Source organism: Capra hircus, chromosome 21 (assembly GCF_001704415.2).
Source record: "Capra hircus breed San Clemente chromosome 21, ASM170441v1, whole genome shotgun sequence".
In the NCBI taxonomy this organism is placed as follows: domain Eukaryota; kingdom Metazoa; phylum Chordata; class Mammalia; order Artiodactyla; family Bovidae; genus Capra; species Capra hircus.
The window spans coordinates 55,006,333-55,025,467 of NC_030828.1; the positions used below are offsets into that span (position 1 = coordinate 55,006,333).

General features: G+C 52.1%; 1 protein-coding gene and 1 pseudogene across 1 annotated transcript in view; both read right to left on the reverse strand.

Annotated features, from left to right (window-relative positions):
• Positions 1-19,135, reverse strand: part of FRMD5 (FERM domain containing 5) — a 326,232-nt gene that overhangs the window by 8,431 nt on the left and 298,666 nt on the right. Inside the window, exons 7-13 of the mRNA XM_018066545.1 lie at positions 17,095-17,182; positions 9,171-9,259; positions 6,140-6,203; positions 5,517-5,608; positions 2,898-2,972; positions 2,276-2,344; positions 1,289-1,395 (exon numbers count right to left, since the gene is read on the reverse strand). Coding sequence (XP_017922034.1) covers positions 1,289-1,395; positions 2,276-2,344; positions 2,898-2,972; positions 5,517-5,608; positions 6,140-6,203; positions 9,171-9,259; positions 17,095-17,182 — 584 coding nt within the window. The remainder of the gene's footprint in view (positions 1-1,288; positions 1,396-2,275; positions 2,345-2,897; positions 2,973-5,516; positions 5,609-6,139; positions 6,204-9,170; positions 9,260-17,094; positions 17,183-19,135) is intronic.
• LOC102179050 lies at positions 15,555-15,717 on the reverse strand (annotated as a pseudogene).

Below are 19,135 nucleotides of genomic sequence, written 5' to 3' on the forward strand. Positions count from 1 at the left end.
GCCAGGCTCAGTTCTCCACTAAAGAGGCAGATAGGAGGGAAAACCCGGGGGCAGTGTCCGATGACAGCCAGAACTCAGCAGTCCATACCTTGCATCACAGTTATGCTCGGCAGTTTACAAGGCCACCCCACCCTCGACACCCGTCCCCCCTCTACAGTGGGGTCGACAGCCTCAGAGAGGTTAGCAAGCTGCCCCAGAACATGCACGGCAGAGCTCCCGTGCTGACCTCATCTTTATCTCCGGACCAGGGCTCTTTGCACTGTGCTTGCTGCTGCCCAGTCAGTGCTTTCATCTCTTCAAAGTACTTGCACAGGGGCTTCCCTGGTGGTCCAGTGCTTGAGAATCCGCCTGCCAATGCAGGGGCCATGGGTTCGCTCGTCAGAGCAACTAAACCTGGGCTCCACAACAGGAGACCACCACACGGAGGTGCTCGAGCACTGCCACAACTGGAGAAAGCCCTCACGCAACAAGAAAGACCTGGTGCCACCAAAAATCATAAAATAATAAAGTACTTGCACATACACCAGCTTCTTCACAGCCCCATGGAGTTTTATAAATGGAGCACTATGTACTCCCGTAATTAAGGCAGTTGACGGTGGTTGCCCAGCCAGGGTTCTTACCCCTAGCCTATTTGTAGTTCTGTGCCATACTCGGTGATGCAGTCACTGACACATCATTAGATTTTAAGCACAAGCCAGGGATCCTCCCAGAGGAGCAGCAGAACAATGTCCCTCCTAACCTAAGGGATTCTCCATTTTCATTAACAAACAGCATTCCCGCAGAAAGGGCAGAGGGCCTTCCCTCCCCAGCCTCCAGGACAGAGAGGTATGAAGCAGTCATATTCTGTGTCCTGGTCCTTAAGACCTTCTGAGGCCTACAAAACGTCATCTTCAGGAAGGAAAGCACTCGGCTTCATACCCGTATCAGGCCTGTGGGGCAACCCGGGTCAGTAACCACTGCTGAGAGCAAGAGTCCTAGAGTTTCCTCATGGTACTAACAGTCCAGAGACTGGAGGGGTATTGGCCTCAGCTACTGGGGTGTCTGGTTTGGTGAAGATACGTAGACTTTGTCTTCCTGCCTCCACCAAGAGGACAGATTTCTACAAAAGGAGAAGGTGGTGGCAGCTACTGGAATGCTTCAGGACCAAGCAAATGGGTTTTCATTTCCTGGTGAACTGCCTCACCCACCTTGATCCTTTAGGCTGTAGAGACCAGGTATCAGATCTGGAACATAAGTGAAAGTCTGCGATGTGGAGGGACCCTGGGTCACCTCCAGAGCTCGGGCTCACCTTCCATGATGGAGATGTGAACAGCTCTCCTGCGGGTCCTGGGGACACTGCTCAGCCTTGGGCCATGGGTTATGGAGGGACAGCTGCGGCTGGGGACCATCCCCGCTCTGAGGTTAAAGAAAAAGACAACTCTTGACTCAGTGCACAGACAGATGTAGAGTTGACTAGTTGTATTCTAGTTACATAGAATTGCCTGGCTGTGTTAAGTTTTGTTTTTTAAAATCATTATTGCCTTTAGTTCCTGGATCCCAGTCAGAGATACTACTTCAAGCCTGTCAACCTCCTAACATCCCAGACCCACCAGAACCCTTCTTTAGTGTGGCAACAGTGCCACCAGTCCCTGGGCAGGGCTGTCGGGGAGGTAGAGCCCAGGATATGCGGCACTCCTAAAAATGTGCCGAAGACCGATTCTGCAGCGCCTCCTGACTTCCCACAGGGGCTGCTGGTGGCTGTGGCTCCGTGTGAAGACAGGAGTAATGACCTCTCCCATTCGCAGAGGTCAGGCTGGCGGCAGCCCAGCCCCCTTGGCCAATCGTCTTCTCCCCGGGTCTCGTCAGGGTCTAGGAGATACACTCCTGGACATGCCTGATTTACACCTACACATAAAGCACGGATCCTGAAACTCGTTCAGACCTAGTGTGACTGACGTCCTTTCATGGATTATTTACAGAACCCATGAAATCTTGCTGCTTGGGCGTGTCCTCTGAGGTCTGTGACTAATTTGAGGACTTGGGATCACATAGAGAATTACCCAGGAAGGCGGCCCCTGGGTCCCATCTATTGTCTGGGCTGCATTCAGCCACTTGCCCGCATTCTCCATCAGGGCTCAGGGAACCAGGGTCAGCCTGTTCCCCAGGCCTTTGGCTGAGACTGGTCTCTTCCGCTTCCTGCCTGGTTTGGGAGCTGTCATGGCCAGAATCTTCATAGCGCTCGACCTCCTGAGATCTGACCTGGGACCTGGCTGGGGGTAAGCCCCTGGCAGCCTACCTGTGTATTTCTGGCGGCTCCCGCTTGATCTTGGCACTGGACTCCATTACTTCTTTTGCAACTCGGCCGCTGTAAGTAGTAAAATAAAACATGCGGCAGGAAGTGAGACAGTGTTCCAGGGCACGCTTCTCTCTACGATCTCAGATAACTCTGGCTGCACTGGGAAGTAGCCTCTTTGGCCTACCCCATCCCAATGTTCAGGCCACTAAGAAGGGCTTGCTTGTGGGGGTAAAGAGCCCTAAGGCATCCTGACAGCTCTCTATCTGGAGTCTTTGGGATCTTCCGTTCTCATTTAAGAATGATTCTTCATTGTCCAGCATGTTCCAAAAATATTGCCTCAAAAAAAGATCTTTAGGCAAAAATGAGAGGCACCACTGTTCTTATTTTGCTGCTTTTATAAGAGCAGGAGAAGAAGATACATATTGTCAAGCCCTACAGGCAAAACAGCTGCAGAGAAGGAAATAGTCAAAGGGTTAGGAGATAGGAGAACCAGATGGAAACCACAGGCTTTTCTGGAGGTTCCCAGCATCTCTGTTCTCAAGGGTAAGGACCACCGAGCCACTGTGCTCCAGGGAAGGGTCTGAAAATAGGTCCGTAGTGGTTACTTACTGTCACTATTTACCTGTATCGGAACCGGCTCCCTTTAAAGAATAAATTGCTGCTGGACACTGTGCGCACTTGGCTTGACTTCTCCAGCCTGCAGCAAGGCAAAGTCCAGTGTGACAGATGGCCTGCAAGGCCTTACAGCCTAAGGCAGCGCACCCCCAGCTCCTTCCAAAGCCTACTTGAGGAAACCCTTTGGGAAAAGGCCCTTCACAGCCCCGCTTGTCTCTGACTCTCCGTTGGCCCCTTAGGGCCACACTCTGGGCCTCAGTGCTGGGGGCGGGCAGGCTGCAACCTGCTTCCATATCAGGAGTGTACGGGCTCCCCAGGGGGACCAAGAGAATAAACATTAGGGCCAGGGGCTGGCCGAGTAAGAGAATGCCACTCGCTGAATCTCAGCCAGGTCTCTGGTTAGCAGTGTGCCCCGGGCAGGTGTCTCTTTCCTCTCCCATTCTTCTCTATAAAAGAGTGGAGCTGGGACTGCTTGACCTCAGGAGTCCCTTCCAGACCCAGCATCTGAGAGTCCATGTGGATATCTGGGTAACTGGGTGGAGAAGAGAGGAGAGTCTGCCTTCCTATTCTGTCTCCTCCTCGGAGAGAACCTACAGTGTGGTATCACTTTAGAGACTCTGAAAAGCCCTGAAATGAAGAAACTAGCTGAACTTTAGTACAAGTTCCACCATTTATTTGAACTTGGACCCATTCGCCCTCTCTCAGAATACCTATTAACACTGCTGCCGAGGCTGTGGACAGTGGAGGCGGAGACTCTGGACAGCCTATCTATCCTCTTGAGTGACCTCTTTAGTCCTCTCACACTTAGACAAGGAAGCTTGGGCAGAGCTCCCCAGACTGAATCTCCTAAGACCCAACTCCACCCACAACATGCCCTGGGTGCATGTCGTACTAACCCAGCTGGGAACCCATCTGGTCCAAAGTCTGTCCTGAGTGGTCAGTGAACATTTAGGGAGGCGTCCCTATATCCAGGAACAGCAGTTCCTGGGCACACCATCCCCACCTGTGTCAGGGCTCCACGAGCCTGAGCCTACCTGCCCTCCTGCATAAGCACATTCTTTTTTTTTTTTTTGCTTCAAAATATTTAATACGTGTCAGATACGTAGTTATATTTTTATCTGAACATGTTCTTGAGTCTGACCCAGCGCCTTGTAAAACCCTAGGCCAGACGCAAGGCAGGGATCTGAGCGCATGGCAGATGCTGAGTGAAGCCAGAGCTAGAGACTGGGCACAAATGGGGATCGGACCCAGGATGCAGGCTTCTAATACTTAGTCTGTAGTCAGTGGAAAACAGTGGCAAGCAGGCCTGGTTTCCACTGTGGATGCTGTCAGGGTGTGGAGATCAATTCACGAAAGACTCAGAAACTTGAGTTTGGTCACAGGTTCAGACCATGGCACAGAGGGAAAAGCAAAGGCAGGCCTCCAAAAATGATGCTGAGACGTTCTCCTGGCTTTCCTTGGACAGCCAGGGATTGAATAGGAGGGAAACGGGACCACATGAAAATCCGCGTGCCTTCTCCATGAGAAGAAAGAAGCCCACTCAGGTGAGAGTTCAGGCTGCCAACTCAGTTCCTCCCCCCAATTCTGCTATCAAATGCACAGATGTTATTACGCAGCTCAGAAAACCTGCCCAAGGAACAGCCTCGGGCCCCGGTAACAGGGAGGAGACATCCCACAGCAGGCAGCAGAGTTCTTGGAGTGGCGGGGATGGGGCCCCCGACCCCCTCCAGCCCCCTTCCCCTGACAGGGAGAACTGTGGCCTGTCAGGAGGTAAATACTACACATTCTGTCTTTATTGTTCTGATCAAGATGCAGCTTATTAAGGGATAAATCATTACATTCAGTTTTAAAAACAAGATCAAGAGTTTTAGCGAAACATACTTTTTCTGGCATCATCTCAGTTTCTTGATGGGCTATTTCTTTGCTTCCTGATGCTTTTATAACCACTTTCTTAAAACTGGGCACGAAAGCCTCAGTATAACTTGACAAAATAATTTGGTAAGCTGTGTTCTTGCCTTTGACCCAAAGCTGGTATCTCAGTAACAGACAAGTCCTTGCTCCCTCCAGCTACCCCAACGCCGGGCTCCTGGGTACTTGGCCTGTCACTGGCAACATCTCTGTCAGTGACACACCAGGAAGGGCTGGGCATCAGCTCTAGCTCAGCAGCAGGCCACCCACTGGGGAGTGGGCCCCAGAGTCTCTCCAAGACTTAGGAAACTGTTCTGGGTTGTGACTGCTCCTTCATGGAGCTCTTGTATTCTGGGCCGCCCAGGCCTCTGAATGGCTCCACAGGGCTAGCTTACAGTCAGATACCCATGGGCTTTCTCTGGCCCAAGCCTTCCCCTAGGAAGGCACAGAAGTGCTCTGCCACGGGGGATTGGGGGGCGGGCGGCTGTCCAAGGACATCACTTGGGCAGCTCTGCTGAGGCACTTTCCCAGATCTCAGCTTTGACCCTCCAGCCGGTACAGTCACCTGGAAAGGACTCTGGGTTTTATAAGGAAGCCCAGCTTTGTCATCTCGTGTTCGCCTTTGTCAGTTTCTTGGTTTCCTGCCCATCACTGCTCTAAAAGTTGATTCTCTGACTCGCCCTGATCAAGGCAGTCCCCACCCCAGGTATCCACTCACTTGTAGAAGGCTTGGTTCTCAATTCCACATTTCCAGAGGTGCTTGCAGGCTTCTGGAGTTGGAGCAAAATATGTGAGAATAATTTTCTTTTCCTACAAAAAATCCCACATAGGAACAGCTGAGTGTGGATGGAGACGCGAAGGGCGAAGTGGGCCAGGACACTGACCCTCGGGCTGTCTGAGGGTTCCCTACCGCTCCCAGGGACCGGCTTCAGGTGGGGAGAGAAGCCTCAGCACCCGCGGGCAGAGCTCAGGTCAGTGTGCAAGGGCACACCTGGCAGTCGGGTCCCATCCGAGTGAGTCTCCGCTGGCCTAGCGTGAACGAGACGAGCCCTCCCCAGAGAAAGTGGCAGTCTCATCTGGAATTTTCCTCTTTTGGGGGGTATTTATTATCTTCCTGGAATTTTCACATGGAATCAAAAGAATCTTACTTAGGTATGGAACCTTAGGGGTCACCAGCATCCCTGATGAAGTACCTGTGCTCCAGGGCCTAGCCACCTCCACTCCTCACCTCCATATCTTGCCCTTGCTCCTGACTTAGCCTGCAGGGGGCTTAGCTCTACCTTGGTGGACCACCTTGGTTCAGCCCCAGCCCTCCCTGAAGAGAAGGAAACAAGCACTCACCTCTTTCTGACTTACGTATAAATAAAAGGTCTTTCCTTCAAATTTCAGCTTGGTCACCTCATTCCTAGAAGCACAAAGAGAGTGCCCGTCAGCTCGCTGTGGGCTGCCTGTTCACAGCTAAGTCTTGTAGATGCACAGCCCACCCCGACTGGAAGGGGCTCCAGGCACAGACACAGTTTTAGCCAAAACTAGAACCGAAACAAGACAGCAGCGCAGGGGCCTTAGAGAACAGTTGCTGAAACAGTTCAATCCACAGTTTTCTGGTCAATCACTCTATCATAATAGGGTGATAGGAGGATTTCGGGCTCATCAACAGTGGCTGTAAAAGGGAAATGTCTGCACGGGCAGTGAGTCTAGGTAGAGTGGTCCTGGGCCATTTCAGGATTTGGTTCATAACACAGGTGCATTATCTAGGTGGGACTGTCAAATGTAAGATGCCACAGGTAGCTGATGAGGCCAAAGTTCAAGATAACAGCAAATAATGAGAAACAATGCAACCGGGTTCTGAGGGAGCTGAGTCTTTCAGGTGACGGTGCCACTGGATGGAGAATGCAGTCTAATGCAGACAAATGTCAGACGATCTCGGGGAGGGGGCAGGGCAACATACCAGAGAGAGGACAGATTACATGGAACAGTCATGCAGCGTACTGACCAGGAAAGGGGCTTAGGGGTTTGTGTAGAAAAATCCTTGAAGCCACCAGCCCAGTGAATGGCTGCAGTAAAAGAGGCAAACAGGATACTGGGGTACATCGCCCGCAGGACAGACACAAATCAGAAGAAGTGACATGGTTACTGTACATGGCACGGCTTCGACCTCACCTCCACATCCTGCTCTCAGCCTTGGTGACATTTACAAAGTGGAAAAACGGACCGGGGTCTTAGCTTAGGTGGTTGTCCCTGAGAGCCAGAGGACCAGGCCTCCGCGTCGACCAAGGCCTCAACTTCCCTTCCGCTGATCTGCCTGACAGCTTCCCTGTGGAGCCCGAAGGCCCCCTCCTACCTCACTGGGGCAGAGTCTGTATTTTTCTACCCTCTCCCCCCGCAGGGAGGTCTGACCATGCATATCTGCCTCCACTTGGCTTCTTCCTCTGCGATTTCTAGGGAGCTCTCCTCAACATCCTAGAAAGGCAGCAGAAAGGTGGTGAGAACAGTGTACCCGGCTTACTCCTGGACAAAACTCGTGGGGCAGAGGAAGGCCACTTGTTCCCTGGAAGCCACGGCCGGGTCAGGATGAGAGCTCGCACCTCTGGCCACCAGTTCCGAGCTCATATGAGCCACATGGGGTTCCTTCTCTGTAAGGCTCCCTCCCAGGCAATCCACCTCTCACACACGTACAGAATACCGTACTTATCAATCGACTGATAACATAAGCACATGGATCATCTCAGCTTCAACAAGCAAGGTAGGAAAGTAGAAAATTTTCTGTTGGGAGTCAGATTGAAGTTGACATCTGTTACTCTGACATTGAGAGAGATGAAGAGCCTTCCTGAAGAAGTGGGCTGTGAGAGAAGCCAGAGAAGGAAGAGGGTCTGGGGCATCCTGGAGAGCTGCAGTCGAGCTTCTGGAGGGTGAGGGTCCTTTAGGGACCACCGGCCCCGGTAACAGGCGAGTCCTCCATGGTTTTAGCTAAAATGTCCCCTACCAGTTGCCTCATGTGACAGCTGGCCTGGTTGGAGTGTGGCCAGGATGCGGGTGCTCTGGGAACATCAGACCACCCAGAGGCTCCACGCGGCAAGTGCCCCTCACGAGGAGAGCACTGCCTGACTCTGCTCAATGTCTGAAAAGATCTGGTTGGACAGAAGACCCTGAACCCTCACCATCTTCACCTAGAGAGTGCAGTGAGTGAGTGAGGCCAACTTGGGAAGGTCGGGAAACGGGAGTGTTGGGGTGCACCCCAGTTAGTGCAGTGCAGCAGGCCCACCCTGGGAAGGGGTTTTCTGGGGAATGTGGCCTGGTCGGGCACATCTGGGGAGCAGTTTCGCGAGCACTCTCATGATGACTGTGTCTCCAAGCTTCATGAAAGTCATGAGGGTTGGAAAGGGGGTGTCTGGCCTGCAGCACCCCTGGCAGAAAGCTCGCCAGGGAGAGCTCTGCGCTTGGGTTTCCCACCAGCTCTTCTGGAGAAGGCCAAGGGGATGAGCCAGGAGTGGGATTCCGTGGCTAGCCCTGCTGGGCCAAGGAAAGCTGCTTGTCCAAGCCCCTGAGGAGCAGACCAGCTTAGACCTCTCAGCCTAAAGGGAGGTTCAGGGGTCGCAGGGGCCAAGGAGAATGTGCAGCACAGTCTGATGAGGCTGCACGATGTCTGCATGTGCCTGAAAAAGTCTCTTGGAGAGCCACATGTCCATCAACAAACTAGAGTCTGCGGCTTCAGCTCACAGAGCCCTGCTGCAGAACAGACCCCGGCAGATGGGCAGGGAGGGAGCGGTCAGTGCAGCTGCAGTGGGGGCTCCTGCCTGCTGGAGACAGGAGTGGGAGGGGACAAAGGGTAGGCATGTGACTTCTAGAGGCCGAGGACCCCTAAGCCCTGAAAGGGGATGGGATACAGCACCATCTGTTCCCACAGGCAGTGCCCACTGAGGGGTTCAGTCTGAGGAGGGTGTTTTGCAGAGCACCAGGGTAACTTCTGTCTGCCCCAGGGGTCACTGCAAGCCCTCCTTTGTTAGGAGAGTGGGTAAGAAGTGACCCTCCCTGAGATGCTATGGCCCCCAGTGGAGGTCAGTCCCAAGGACTCGGTTCTCATGGGAACTTTGCTTCCCTGACACTGGCTCCAGCTCTAGACCTCTCATCCTACACAGGAACCAAGTATCCACACCCTTTCTCTGGAGAGGCTGATGGCTCTCAGGAACACCCCTTTGGAAGAATAGGATCCCTAGAAGAGACCACTACCTTCACCAGTTACCATCATGGACGCAAGGCTTAGGAGAGGGTTCAGAACCAGAACTCGCCCACTCACAGACAAAGGACATGGGAACCACAGCCCTCCCCAGCTGGTGAGGGGTAAAAAGCCTGTTTTGGAAATGAAGATACTCACCATTTAATGAAGTGGACTCTCTTGTTTCCTTGCAGAACAACAAACCCAAAAGGAGTGAAGGCCAGAAACGCAGCATTTCCTGACACGTCCTGTAACATAAAGATTTCCCATCAGGGTGGTGCAGGCATAGAGGTAAAGGGTGAAGAGCACAGCTGTCCTCTGAGGATACAAGGTTAATACTTGGCAACTGGTCACAGAGGGAAGAGCTTGGCATTTGCAAGTAACAGGCAAGTTTCTTACCTTTCCTGAGCCTCAGTGGCCTTAATTTAAGTTGTAGATTATAATACCAGTCTTAGAAAGCTGTCACAAATATCCAGAGAACACATTGCTGGGGGGGACTGTAAAATGGTCCAGTCACTTTGGAAAGCAGTTTGGGCGTTCTTTCAGATTGTTAAATGTAGAGTTACCGTATGACCAAGCAATTCCACTCCTAGGTTATGTACCCAAGAGAACCGAAAACATACGTTCACACAGAAACTTGTGCATGAACATTCAGAGCAGGATTATTCATAGCAGCTGCAAAGTGGAAATAACCTCAGTGTCCATCAGCTGACAGATGAATAAACAAAACGTGGCACGTCCGTACAATGGAATATTATTTGGCAGCAAAAAGGAATGAACAACAGATGAAGCTTGGAAATGCTGTGCTAAGTGAAAGAAGCCAGTAATCCAAGAGCACACGGCATATGCTTACATTTATATGACATGTCCAGGCAAATCCACGGACAAAAAGTGTGTTTCCGGTTGCCAGAGGCTGCAGGGAAATGGGGATGGGGAATGACAGCTAAGAGGTACAGGGTTTCTTTGGATGACGGAAATGCCCTAAAATTCAATCATTGTGATGGTTTCACAACTGTTAACGGGCTAAAAACCATCGAACTGCATGCTTTGAATAGGATGGATTGTTTTGATGTGTGAATTATATTTTGAGAAAGCAGCTCTGAGTGAGTGAGAATAGCAGTAATCAGTATCATGACGGCCTAACACACTGGACTCCCTCAGGAAAGTTTAGCTGAAGAAAATATAAAAAGCAACCAGCCAAGTGGAACAGCTACCACCAGCCCTGTGTCGCCTGAACCCACAAAGAGATCACCTGTCACTCTGAGCTGGTAAACAGGAGGCTTGAGGCTCTGCTGGGCAGAAAGGGGAGAAGGTGCGGCAGAAGCTGTAGGTCCTGGTTCCCTCCTGTGGGAAGCGGACTCCAGAAGGCCCAGGCCTTTTCGAGGCTGGGACGGGACCCAGAACGCTGGATGCTGGGGTACATCCTCTCAGAGGTGCTTCCTTCCTAATAATGGCCACAGGTGAGCATCTGTCCTGCTGGGGGTTGAGGGCATGCAGGGGCCCAGAAATCATGCCTGGATGCTGACTGAATGGGACTGCAGGACACTCATCTGAGACACAACTCAGATGGTGCCACAGGGTTGGAGTCGGGTCCCTGGTGTGAAGCGTGCAAATAGGGGCTGTGGCTGCGGGACTCTCCTAGCTGCTCCCACCTCCCAGCTTTGCCTCACTGGTGCAGACCTTCAGCCTGATCAGTCCTGAGAACAGTGGGGGCTCTGCAGGGCCTCATGGGCCTTGCCTCAAGAAAAAAGTACAGTTTTGCCCTAAAACTGTCTTTTCAAGCCAGGGTTACAGGCGTGAACAATGGATCCAGGGAATAAACCAAGAGTACATTTTGCAAACATTTGAATGAGTGCACAGCTGCTACTGTCCTTTTCTCTTGGTCTGTTGTGAACCCAACACCTGGCTGCAAACACAGCATCGTTCAACCCATGGGCACAGCAAAAAGCTGTTTTAAAAATAACCTGAATGGAGATACTGGGAGGCCATGGGGCTGGGCCTCCCCCTGCCTGTCACCAGGGCTTGGTGGTGGGAGCAAACGGCTGAACGTCAGCACTGCACGCAATGCAGAGTGTGCCAGGGGGCCCAGCACTAACTGGGCGGGCTGGAGGAGTCAGACCTCTGTGAGGATCACTGTGGTGACAGTGAAGGGAAGGGCAGGTCCTCCCATGAACTGGGTTCCTTGGTTGGCACTGGTCACTGCACCATCCAGATACCCCAGGGCTGGCCTCCGAGTGAAGGATGTGTTGGATTTAGTCTCTCCTGACCAGACTGGCTGACTAGGAACAGGGAGCAAACATGCTAAGAAACCCCAATTAAACGCCGGTAAATATTACTTATTCCAATAAATAATAAAGCACCTGTGCTATATCCCCATTCATCCTCTCATTTGAAGAGAGCAATTATCCAGACTGCTTCTGATGCAACAGCTGCAGACAAAGCTGCTGCAAGGCCCTGGCACCTGGCACCCACTGGGCAGGGGCCAGGCAGCTGGGAGGTTTGCTACTTGTCTCTGCACGTGAGGAGTGGGACTGGATTAGAGCATGAAACCTCACACCTGGACCAGCGTGAAAACACACAGGCGGCCACACCGACACCGTCTCTGGAAGCTTCCTGGTTTCCTTCCTCTAATGAGCCGTTCTCCTTGTGAGTCTACCCCTGGGGTTTCTATGTGAAAGGACAAGTTACTGACAAGAGAAGGCGATGAGGACAGGGAGAGAAGTGACAGGCGGCCACACCCTGTCTCCCAGGCTCCCATCTCAGCCATCTTTCCTGCCTGTCCCCTCCATGGTGGCGCAATCAGCACCCCTGGGACTGCGCCATTAGTGACCTGGGAAGTGGAGTAAACACCCAGGTCTTGCCAGCCACACAGCAGTTACCACCAGCCCTGCTCTACAGCCATCCTGCTCCTCAGCCCTGTGGAAGGAGCTTCAGTCCTGGTTCAGGACACCAGCGATGCTTAATTTGCTCCGTAACCTCCTTGCTCCTCTGGGCCTCAGTTTCCTCATCTTACAGATGAGGACTACCATACAGACTTGAAGAAATACTACTTTCAGGACTTCCCTGGTGGCCTAGTGCCTAAGACTCCTCGCTCCCAATGCAAAGGCCCAGGTTCCATCCCTGGTCAGGGAACTAGAGCCCACAGGCTGTAACTGAGAGTTCACACGCTGTAACTGAGAGTTCACACGCCGTAACTAAAGATCTTGCACACTACAGCGAAGATTAAAGATCCCATGTGCCGCAACTAAGACCCAGCACAGCCAAATAATTTAAAAAATCATTAAAAAAGGAAAAAAGAAATATTTCTGTATGATTTTAGGAAGATGGCCTAAATGACGTACTGCCAGGACAAGGCCAACGGTGTTTTGGGGAGGGGATGGATTTGCAGAGTCATTCACGTGTTCATATGGAACCCACCATGAGACCTAACCTGCATCCATCAGTCATCAGCTGTTCACCCTGAGATGATCACTCTGCCCAGAAAGAATTTTTGGAAATCAGTCCTGACAGGTTCTTGGAAATCGGGACACTGGGCCACCTTTGCTCAGACCCACCTCTGAATACAGTGAAATAGGCTCTGTCTGCCACCCGCCCCGCACCCCCCCCCACCCCCCGCCCGCCGAGGACATCCTGGGGGTGACTGGGTCAGGACCACAGCATTCTCAGTTGTTAATGCCGCTTAAGGTCACACAGTTCTTCCTCTGGACCTGACCGAAACTAATTCAGTCTGGGTGGATGAAGCCTCTATTATTCTTAAAAAAACAAAGAAACAGAAAAAACCTTAGGAAAGAGGATTGCATATGCTCTTCCAGACAGTGATGCCCATTCCTGAAAGAGCTTAGAGCTGGGGGACCTTCACACTAAGCCAGTCATGAGAGTCAGCCAGTTTCAACATACTTAAACACAGTCATGGTACTTTCCTGCTGGTTCAGTGGTTAAGACTACACTCCACTGCAGGAGGTATGGGTTTGAGTCCTGGTTGGAGGACTAAGGTCCTCCAAGCCATGAGGCATGTCCCCCCAAAAAGAGAAGTCTGAACAAACAAACAAAAAACACGGCCACAAGAATGTACAGTGGCGATAAGGAGAGCAGGCAGCCCCCTCCAAGAGGCCTGGCATGCAGCCGTGAGAGCTCAGAAATGCACACCTTGGCAGGAACCTGCCACTGAAGTGACTTCGGTCAAGCCTTCCATTTGGGCAGGAAACCTAACATTCCCTGCATGGCAGCCAAGAGGGGCCAACCTGAGGGCGAGGCGAGTCAGCACTGATCCCTCTTGTTCTGCTTCTCTGAGGTAGGGGAGCGATGTGTCAAGATGCGGGGTGGCTTTACTTAGAGAGGAGCCTACGCAGCTGGATTATGAAAGTAAAAGATCCCACTTTAAGAGCAAGGAAACGGCACAACCTTGCATTTGTGTGGTTGATCTAATCTAGATCCTGCTGAAGTCAACTTTTTTCTTGGTCTGTACAGAACAGGCATAAAGCCACCTCATCAATTTCTGTTACATTTTTCTACGATGATTTCAAAAGTCTCATAGGCCTTTTTGTCCTCTCTTGATCAGAGGTGGCTGTGAGACCCGCTTTGTTCCTAAATAAATGCCATCTCTCCAAGGTGGAAGACCATGAACGACCACTGAAAGAGGACAACACAGAGACATCGAAGCTTCACGTCCCAGTACCGTCCTTGCCAGTAACCCTGGACATGTTAGTTCCTCAAAGCTCAGTGTTCTTATATTAAAGAGAAGACAAGAATGTCTTCTTAGCAGAGTTGTAAAGATGAAATGAGATACTGTGTGTACGTGCCTGGCATGTGCCGGCTCTCAATCAATGGTCCCTTCAAGACTCATGATAAGAAGGGGCTCATGTGATGGGTTCGGCCAGCCCATGAACCTCAGCAGGGCAGGGGGCCACAGTCTGGAGACCAGGGCAGAGCACCAGGCTCAGGCTCCCTGAAAGGAGCAAGATGGTGTCCCCTGATGTTGGAGAGATGTCAGGATGGGGGCCAGGCACAAGGCTGGGCCATCAGTGGTTTGCTCCATTTTTCTCCTCCAGCAGCTGTAGGCTTGGTCTGCTGGGGGCTTCTGCCGGGAGCTGGGGGCCAGGGGAATGGCAGAGAGCTCAGGATAGCTTTTGCGAATTCAGGGTTCGTGTATTAGTGTAAGACAGCTAGCTAGAGAGGAGCCCTCTGGCTGTTCCACCCAGAGTTGGTAGGATCTCCTCTTCCTAGTCCCAGGGCCAGGCAAGGACATCCTGGTCAGAAAGAAACCATCAGCATGGACAGGAAGAACAGCAGCTTCTTAATCAGTCCAGGAGAACAGAGCCCAGCCGAAGCCTTGTTCTGCTCTCATTTAATTATCGAAACGATTCTTCTTCTTCTGTCCTCCCTAGGGCTGCGTGCCCCAGATTCCCAGGGCCCAGTAATTGCCTCTCTGTTAATAGAAATCATCAGTATTTATTACACTGAGCGCTCCAGCTTCTTTTGGCTCCCCTTGTAGCAACGTCAAGGCGAGTGCTTGGTAGCCTATCACCAAAGTGACTCTACTTAGTGGCAAGAGTAAAAGGCTCCCAGACTGTTCTCCTTGCCCAGGAGGGCTGAGGAGATCCTGAGCTGGAGCCCAAGGAGATGAGCTGTGGGGCCTGCAGCAGGGCCCTGCACCAGCAAGAAGTATGGAGCCCAGGAACACGGGAGTGGAAGCCCAGCGAGGTGACTGCTCCCACCTACTTCACAAGGAAGTCTGGGCGCTTCTGCTCCTGAGATATGCACAACAAGAAGGGACCTTAGTTCATATTCCTGCTCTGCCACTCAGAGCCTTGCGCACTGTGGCCTGCCGGAACCTTCAGCTCTTTGTCTATAAATCAGGAAGAATAATATCCACACCCCAGTGCTGGCATGAGGATTAAATGAGAAAATAATGTGAAAGCGTTCCAGCGGGCCTGCCCGGGAAGGCATGCCACAAGCCTCTCCTCCCTCCCTGCTTCTTGGAGTTGATGCCGCGGGGGTGAAATGATGTGATACATGGGACTGGGCCTTGTGCAGTGCCTGGTATGAACGCTGGTTCCTTCACCTCTGTCTGATGGTGGACAGGCTCAAAGACAGGGCTGACCAGAAGCCCCCCAGTCCCAGGGTGCATGTGGATTTGGGCTGCACACCAAGCGGGCTGCTCCTTGGCTTCCAGATCTCCGGAGACAACAGGAGAGACCTTCACCCATCCCACTCAGTTGTCATGCTCAGGTTACACGCCACCTGGTGACGGCCCTACCCAGGGACCCTCCTCTCCTCAAAGGGACCAAACAGATGGGTCACATGCAGAGGTGACCTGGCATCTTTGGTTGACCTTATTCATCTTTAGGCAGCTAGGTCTTTTTTTCCCCCCAACAAAAGGCCTCACGTGTTTATTACTAAGCCAGAAGCACTAGTGCAGAAACACTTGACAGAAAGAAAAATCATTTTGCCAATAAAACATACCCAGCAGGTCAGACAGTATGTGCTCGCAAAGTGATAATGATAAGATGCAAGTGACCTTGACACAGCCTAATGTGTGCCGCTTCACATGCGAGATTCTGAAAGACCCAGCTTGGTGCTTCTCCAGTGTCTTCTCCTGAAGTTGTACCTGATTTTATTACCATTTTTCATTTGAATCCATTGGAAAACGGGACGATTCTGCTTTTGCTTCTTGGCGAGCAAATCGCTCCATCCTGAAAGTCTTGTGAGAAGACGTGGAGCAAATTCAGCCATGCACAGGGTGGCGGAGAAGAAAAGAAGGCAGCGGTGTCTCCTAAGGTCTTGAAGTGACTCAGGGGTATCTACTGAGGGCTTTCACACCGACAAGGCAAGGGAAGCTCAGAGAAGCCTCTGAAGGCCCCAGTAAGGAGGGCCCAGCACTAAAGCCAAGGCCGGTTGACCCCAAAGCTCTCTTTGGTTCTCTGTAGCCCTCTGCCATTGGTATCCAAGCAATCGATGCAAGTTAAACTGTGCTGGTGGTGCAGAAGGCATTATTCAGGAAGCTTTGCTAATTCATTTGCACATACCCGTATGTCATTTTTTTGGGGGGTATAAACTGGCATGAATGTGTTTTCTGACAGTGTTGGCCCTCAAGAACACGGGTTATCTGTCAGCAGGCTGTGCTGGTGGACAGGGAACCGTCGAGCTGGGAGGGTGGCCAGGTTTCTGAGTGCCAGAATGTTCTCAAAGTTAACTGAAGTTTGGCATTTAATCCTATGCAAGAGCATCTCCTCACCAAGGGGCCACGAGAAAGGTAATTCTGGCTTCTTTGGTTTCTGTTCTGTTCTTTCTTGTTGGAAGCCTACACTGCCCCTCACTTTTTAGGAATGAGAGGTCAACATTCAGGGTCAGTTTTACTGGGGTTTCTCCGGTAGTGGAGAGAAAGAGGCACAGATCTGGAGGACTGAGGCAGAGACCAGAAGCGTCAGAGCTGGAATGAGATGACGTGCGGGGATCCAGCCACAGAGAGACAGGGAGAGAGGGCCACGGTCTCCACCTCTCTCCTCAGTGTCCGCAGCTGCCCAAGCTCATCTCCCAAGTGCCAGACGCATGTGAGTAATTACAGAGGGTTTCTCTGGACAGAGCCTCGCGGGCTGGTTGGTCCCTGTCCCGCTCACAGGCGCATAATGGAATTAAGTGCGACTCCACTGCTGCTCTACAGTCAATAAAACCCACTCCTGGACAGAAACTAGATTACGGGTCAGGGAAGGGTGGGCCGTGCGCTGAGCTGCCTCTGATCATTCCCTGGGAGGGGCGGGGCTCCCACATTCCGCCTCTCCTCAGTTCCACCGAATTACCCACGGCTCCCAAAGGGGGGCCCTGGTTTCAGATTTGTTATTTAGACTGTGCCTGTATGCTTCAGCTCTGACGCGGCACAAGATTCCGCAGCATGGAATCCAGAGGAGTTTTCACAATGAGACGTTTTCTCTGCCCTCTGTCACTAATGAAGTCAGTCATCTCAGTACTGAAGGGCAGGGTGGCGGTGGGGGGGGCGGGGTGCAGGCATGAGGTCCCTCCCTGCCTGTCATCCTCTGGTGGGCGGGGGGCAAAATTGGTGTAGTCTCCAGCCACAGGGGTGCCTTACCTTACATGGGTGGGGGTCCACTCCGTACGTCTCCAATGTCTGCGCTTTCCTTAAAAAGTTCAGCTCTGAAGTTGCTGGTGTTTGACCACTGGAATAAAGAAAATGAAGCGATTCAGGATTTCCTGTTTCTATAGGTTTCCCTGAGATGAACTCAATTAAGAAGTGCCCAGGGTCTCTCACGCTCCTATTTTTTCATGGGGTGTGCTCCCGGCTCTGTCCTAGGACTGACTTCACAGACCCTTTTCTAGGGTCAAACCCTCAGATGTCTTCAGAGTGAGGCAGGCAGTGTGATGAATGACATGGGCTGAGTGTAACACCATAGGGAGTGGTGGGGACTATGGCAAACTGGGCATGCCGCCCCATCTAAAGAAGGAAGCTGCTCTCCAGCTCCAAGATGGTAGTGTTGGAAAGCAGGGCCCAGCATTGCTAGGTGTGATTTTTAAAGAGAATTCAGACACACTGATTTTTATGTGGCATTTCTCAGTTTTAAATATGATGGGGGCAGGAAAAAATACATCTGTAGGCTGGCTGCAGGCCATCTGATCTGGACTGAGACACTAAGACAGGACCTGTGTATCTTGTTGCCTAACCCTCTTCCTTTACCAGAAGGGCACATGGGACTGGGGAAAAGAGACGCAGTGAGAGCCGCTGCTGAGCTCCCCAGACTCCGCAATAGCTCTGTCTGCCCACAAGGTGATGACTATGAAGAGGAAACAAACAGAAAAAGAAACCAGTGCTGGCACCAAGCCCTCTGAAGGAGGAGCCTTGAGCATCGTCCCCTTCCTGCTGGCTCCTCAGCAGGAAGAGGTGTGGACAAGCTCCGAATAGGACCAGGGCAGGCAGGGTCACACGGGGTCTCAGTGTCCAGCACCCTGGCAAGCTGATGTCCTTCTCTGACGTGGGGGAGGGCTTCAGGGACAGGAGGGGGGGGTAGTTTGTGCAGCCAACAACTCAGACAGCTGCTGGACAGGACTGCAACTCTCTAAGTTCATCATCTGCCTCAAGTCCTATGGCAGGGCAGGAAGACAAGCCCGCCCAAGGAGGAGCAGCCCCAGATTCCAGCCCGTGTCTGTGGAGAGGCAGCAATCCATCAACACCCCAGCAGCCTTTGGGCGGCCAGGTGTGAAACACACCATAGAATGTAATGCACAGCCGGGGCCCTCAAGGATCTCAGAGCCGGAAAGAGGAAATGCAGACCAGTTTTGCGTGATGAAGATGAGGCTGAGCCTGTGTGAGCAGTGAGGGTTCTGTGCGTACCTCCACCAGTGCACCCGAGACACGGGGAAGGCGTTGGGAAAACGCCAGCACAGCAGGCAGAAAGCCAGGCGCCAGAGGCGCTGCTCCCTGGCCGGAGGCTGCCCGGCTTCCCTGGGCTCCATTCACCCCTGGAGTCAGCCCAACCCTCTGGAGTCCTCCAAGTGGGCATCGTTTCCTGGGGGATCCCCCTGACTTCTGTTAGGTTTCTGGAGGACTGTCCCCACTGCTCTGACGTCTCTTAAAACCTTTCTGGCAGCGCCTCCAGGGAGCCCCAGCACACCCCGGGTCTCTGAATGAGCCACGCGCCCTCATGATCTGTGTCTATTTTGACTTTTACCACAAGGGGCCGCTATTCGCCAAGAGTGATGGGAGGAGCCGTGGGAGGGGCTGGGATTCCACCTCTGACGGGGGTCTCCATTCCTCTAGGCGGGGTGGGGTCCAATATGGCCACACACAGCGGCCAGGAGGTCTGTTTATAAAAGTAAGGAGGCTTTGCGGACATATTTCTTGGTAAAATTTTTGAGTGAAGGTGCAGGATTTTTTTTTTTTTTTGGGGGGGGAAGGGCATCAGTTAGGAACTAGTTTAAGCTTAATATTATCATTAGGAATATTTTCCCCCCCCTCCCCCGAGCACTGTCCTACCCCAGAAAGGTAAGTTACAAAAATATGTTAAAAGATTTAAAAAAATTGTACTGTATTAATATGCTGTATTGTATGTAAATTTTTTCTACAGTTGAGCAGTTGAGTGTCTGCTCCAGCATGCCATACAAAGTAGAGCCTAAAT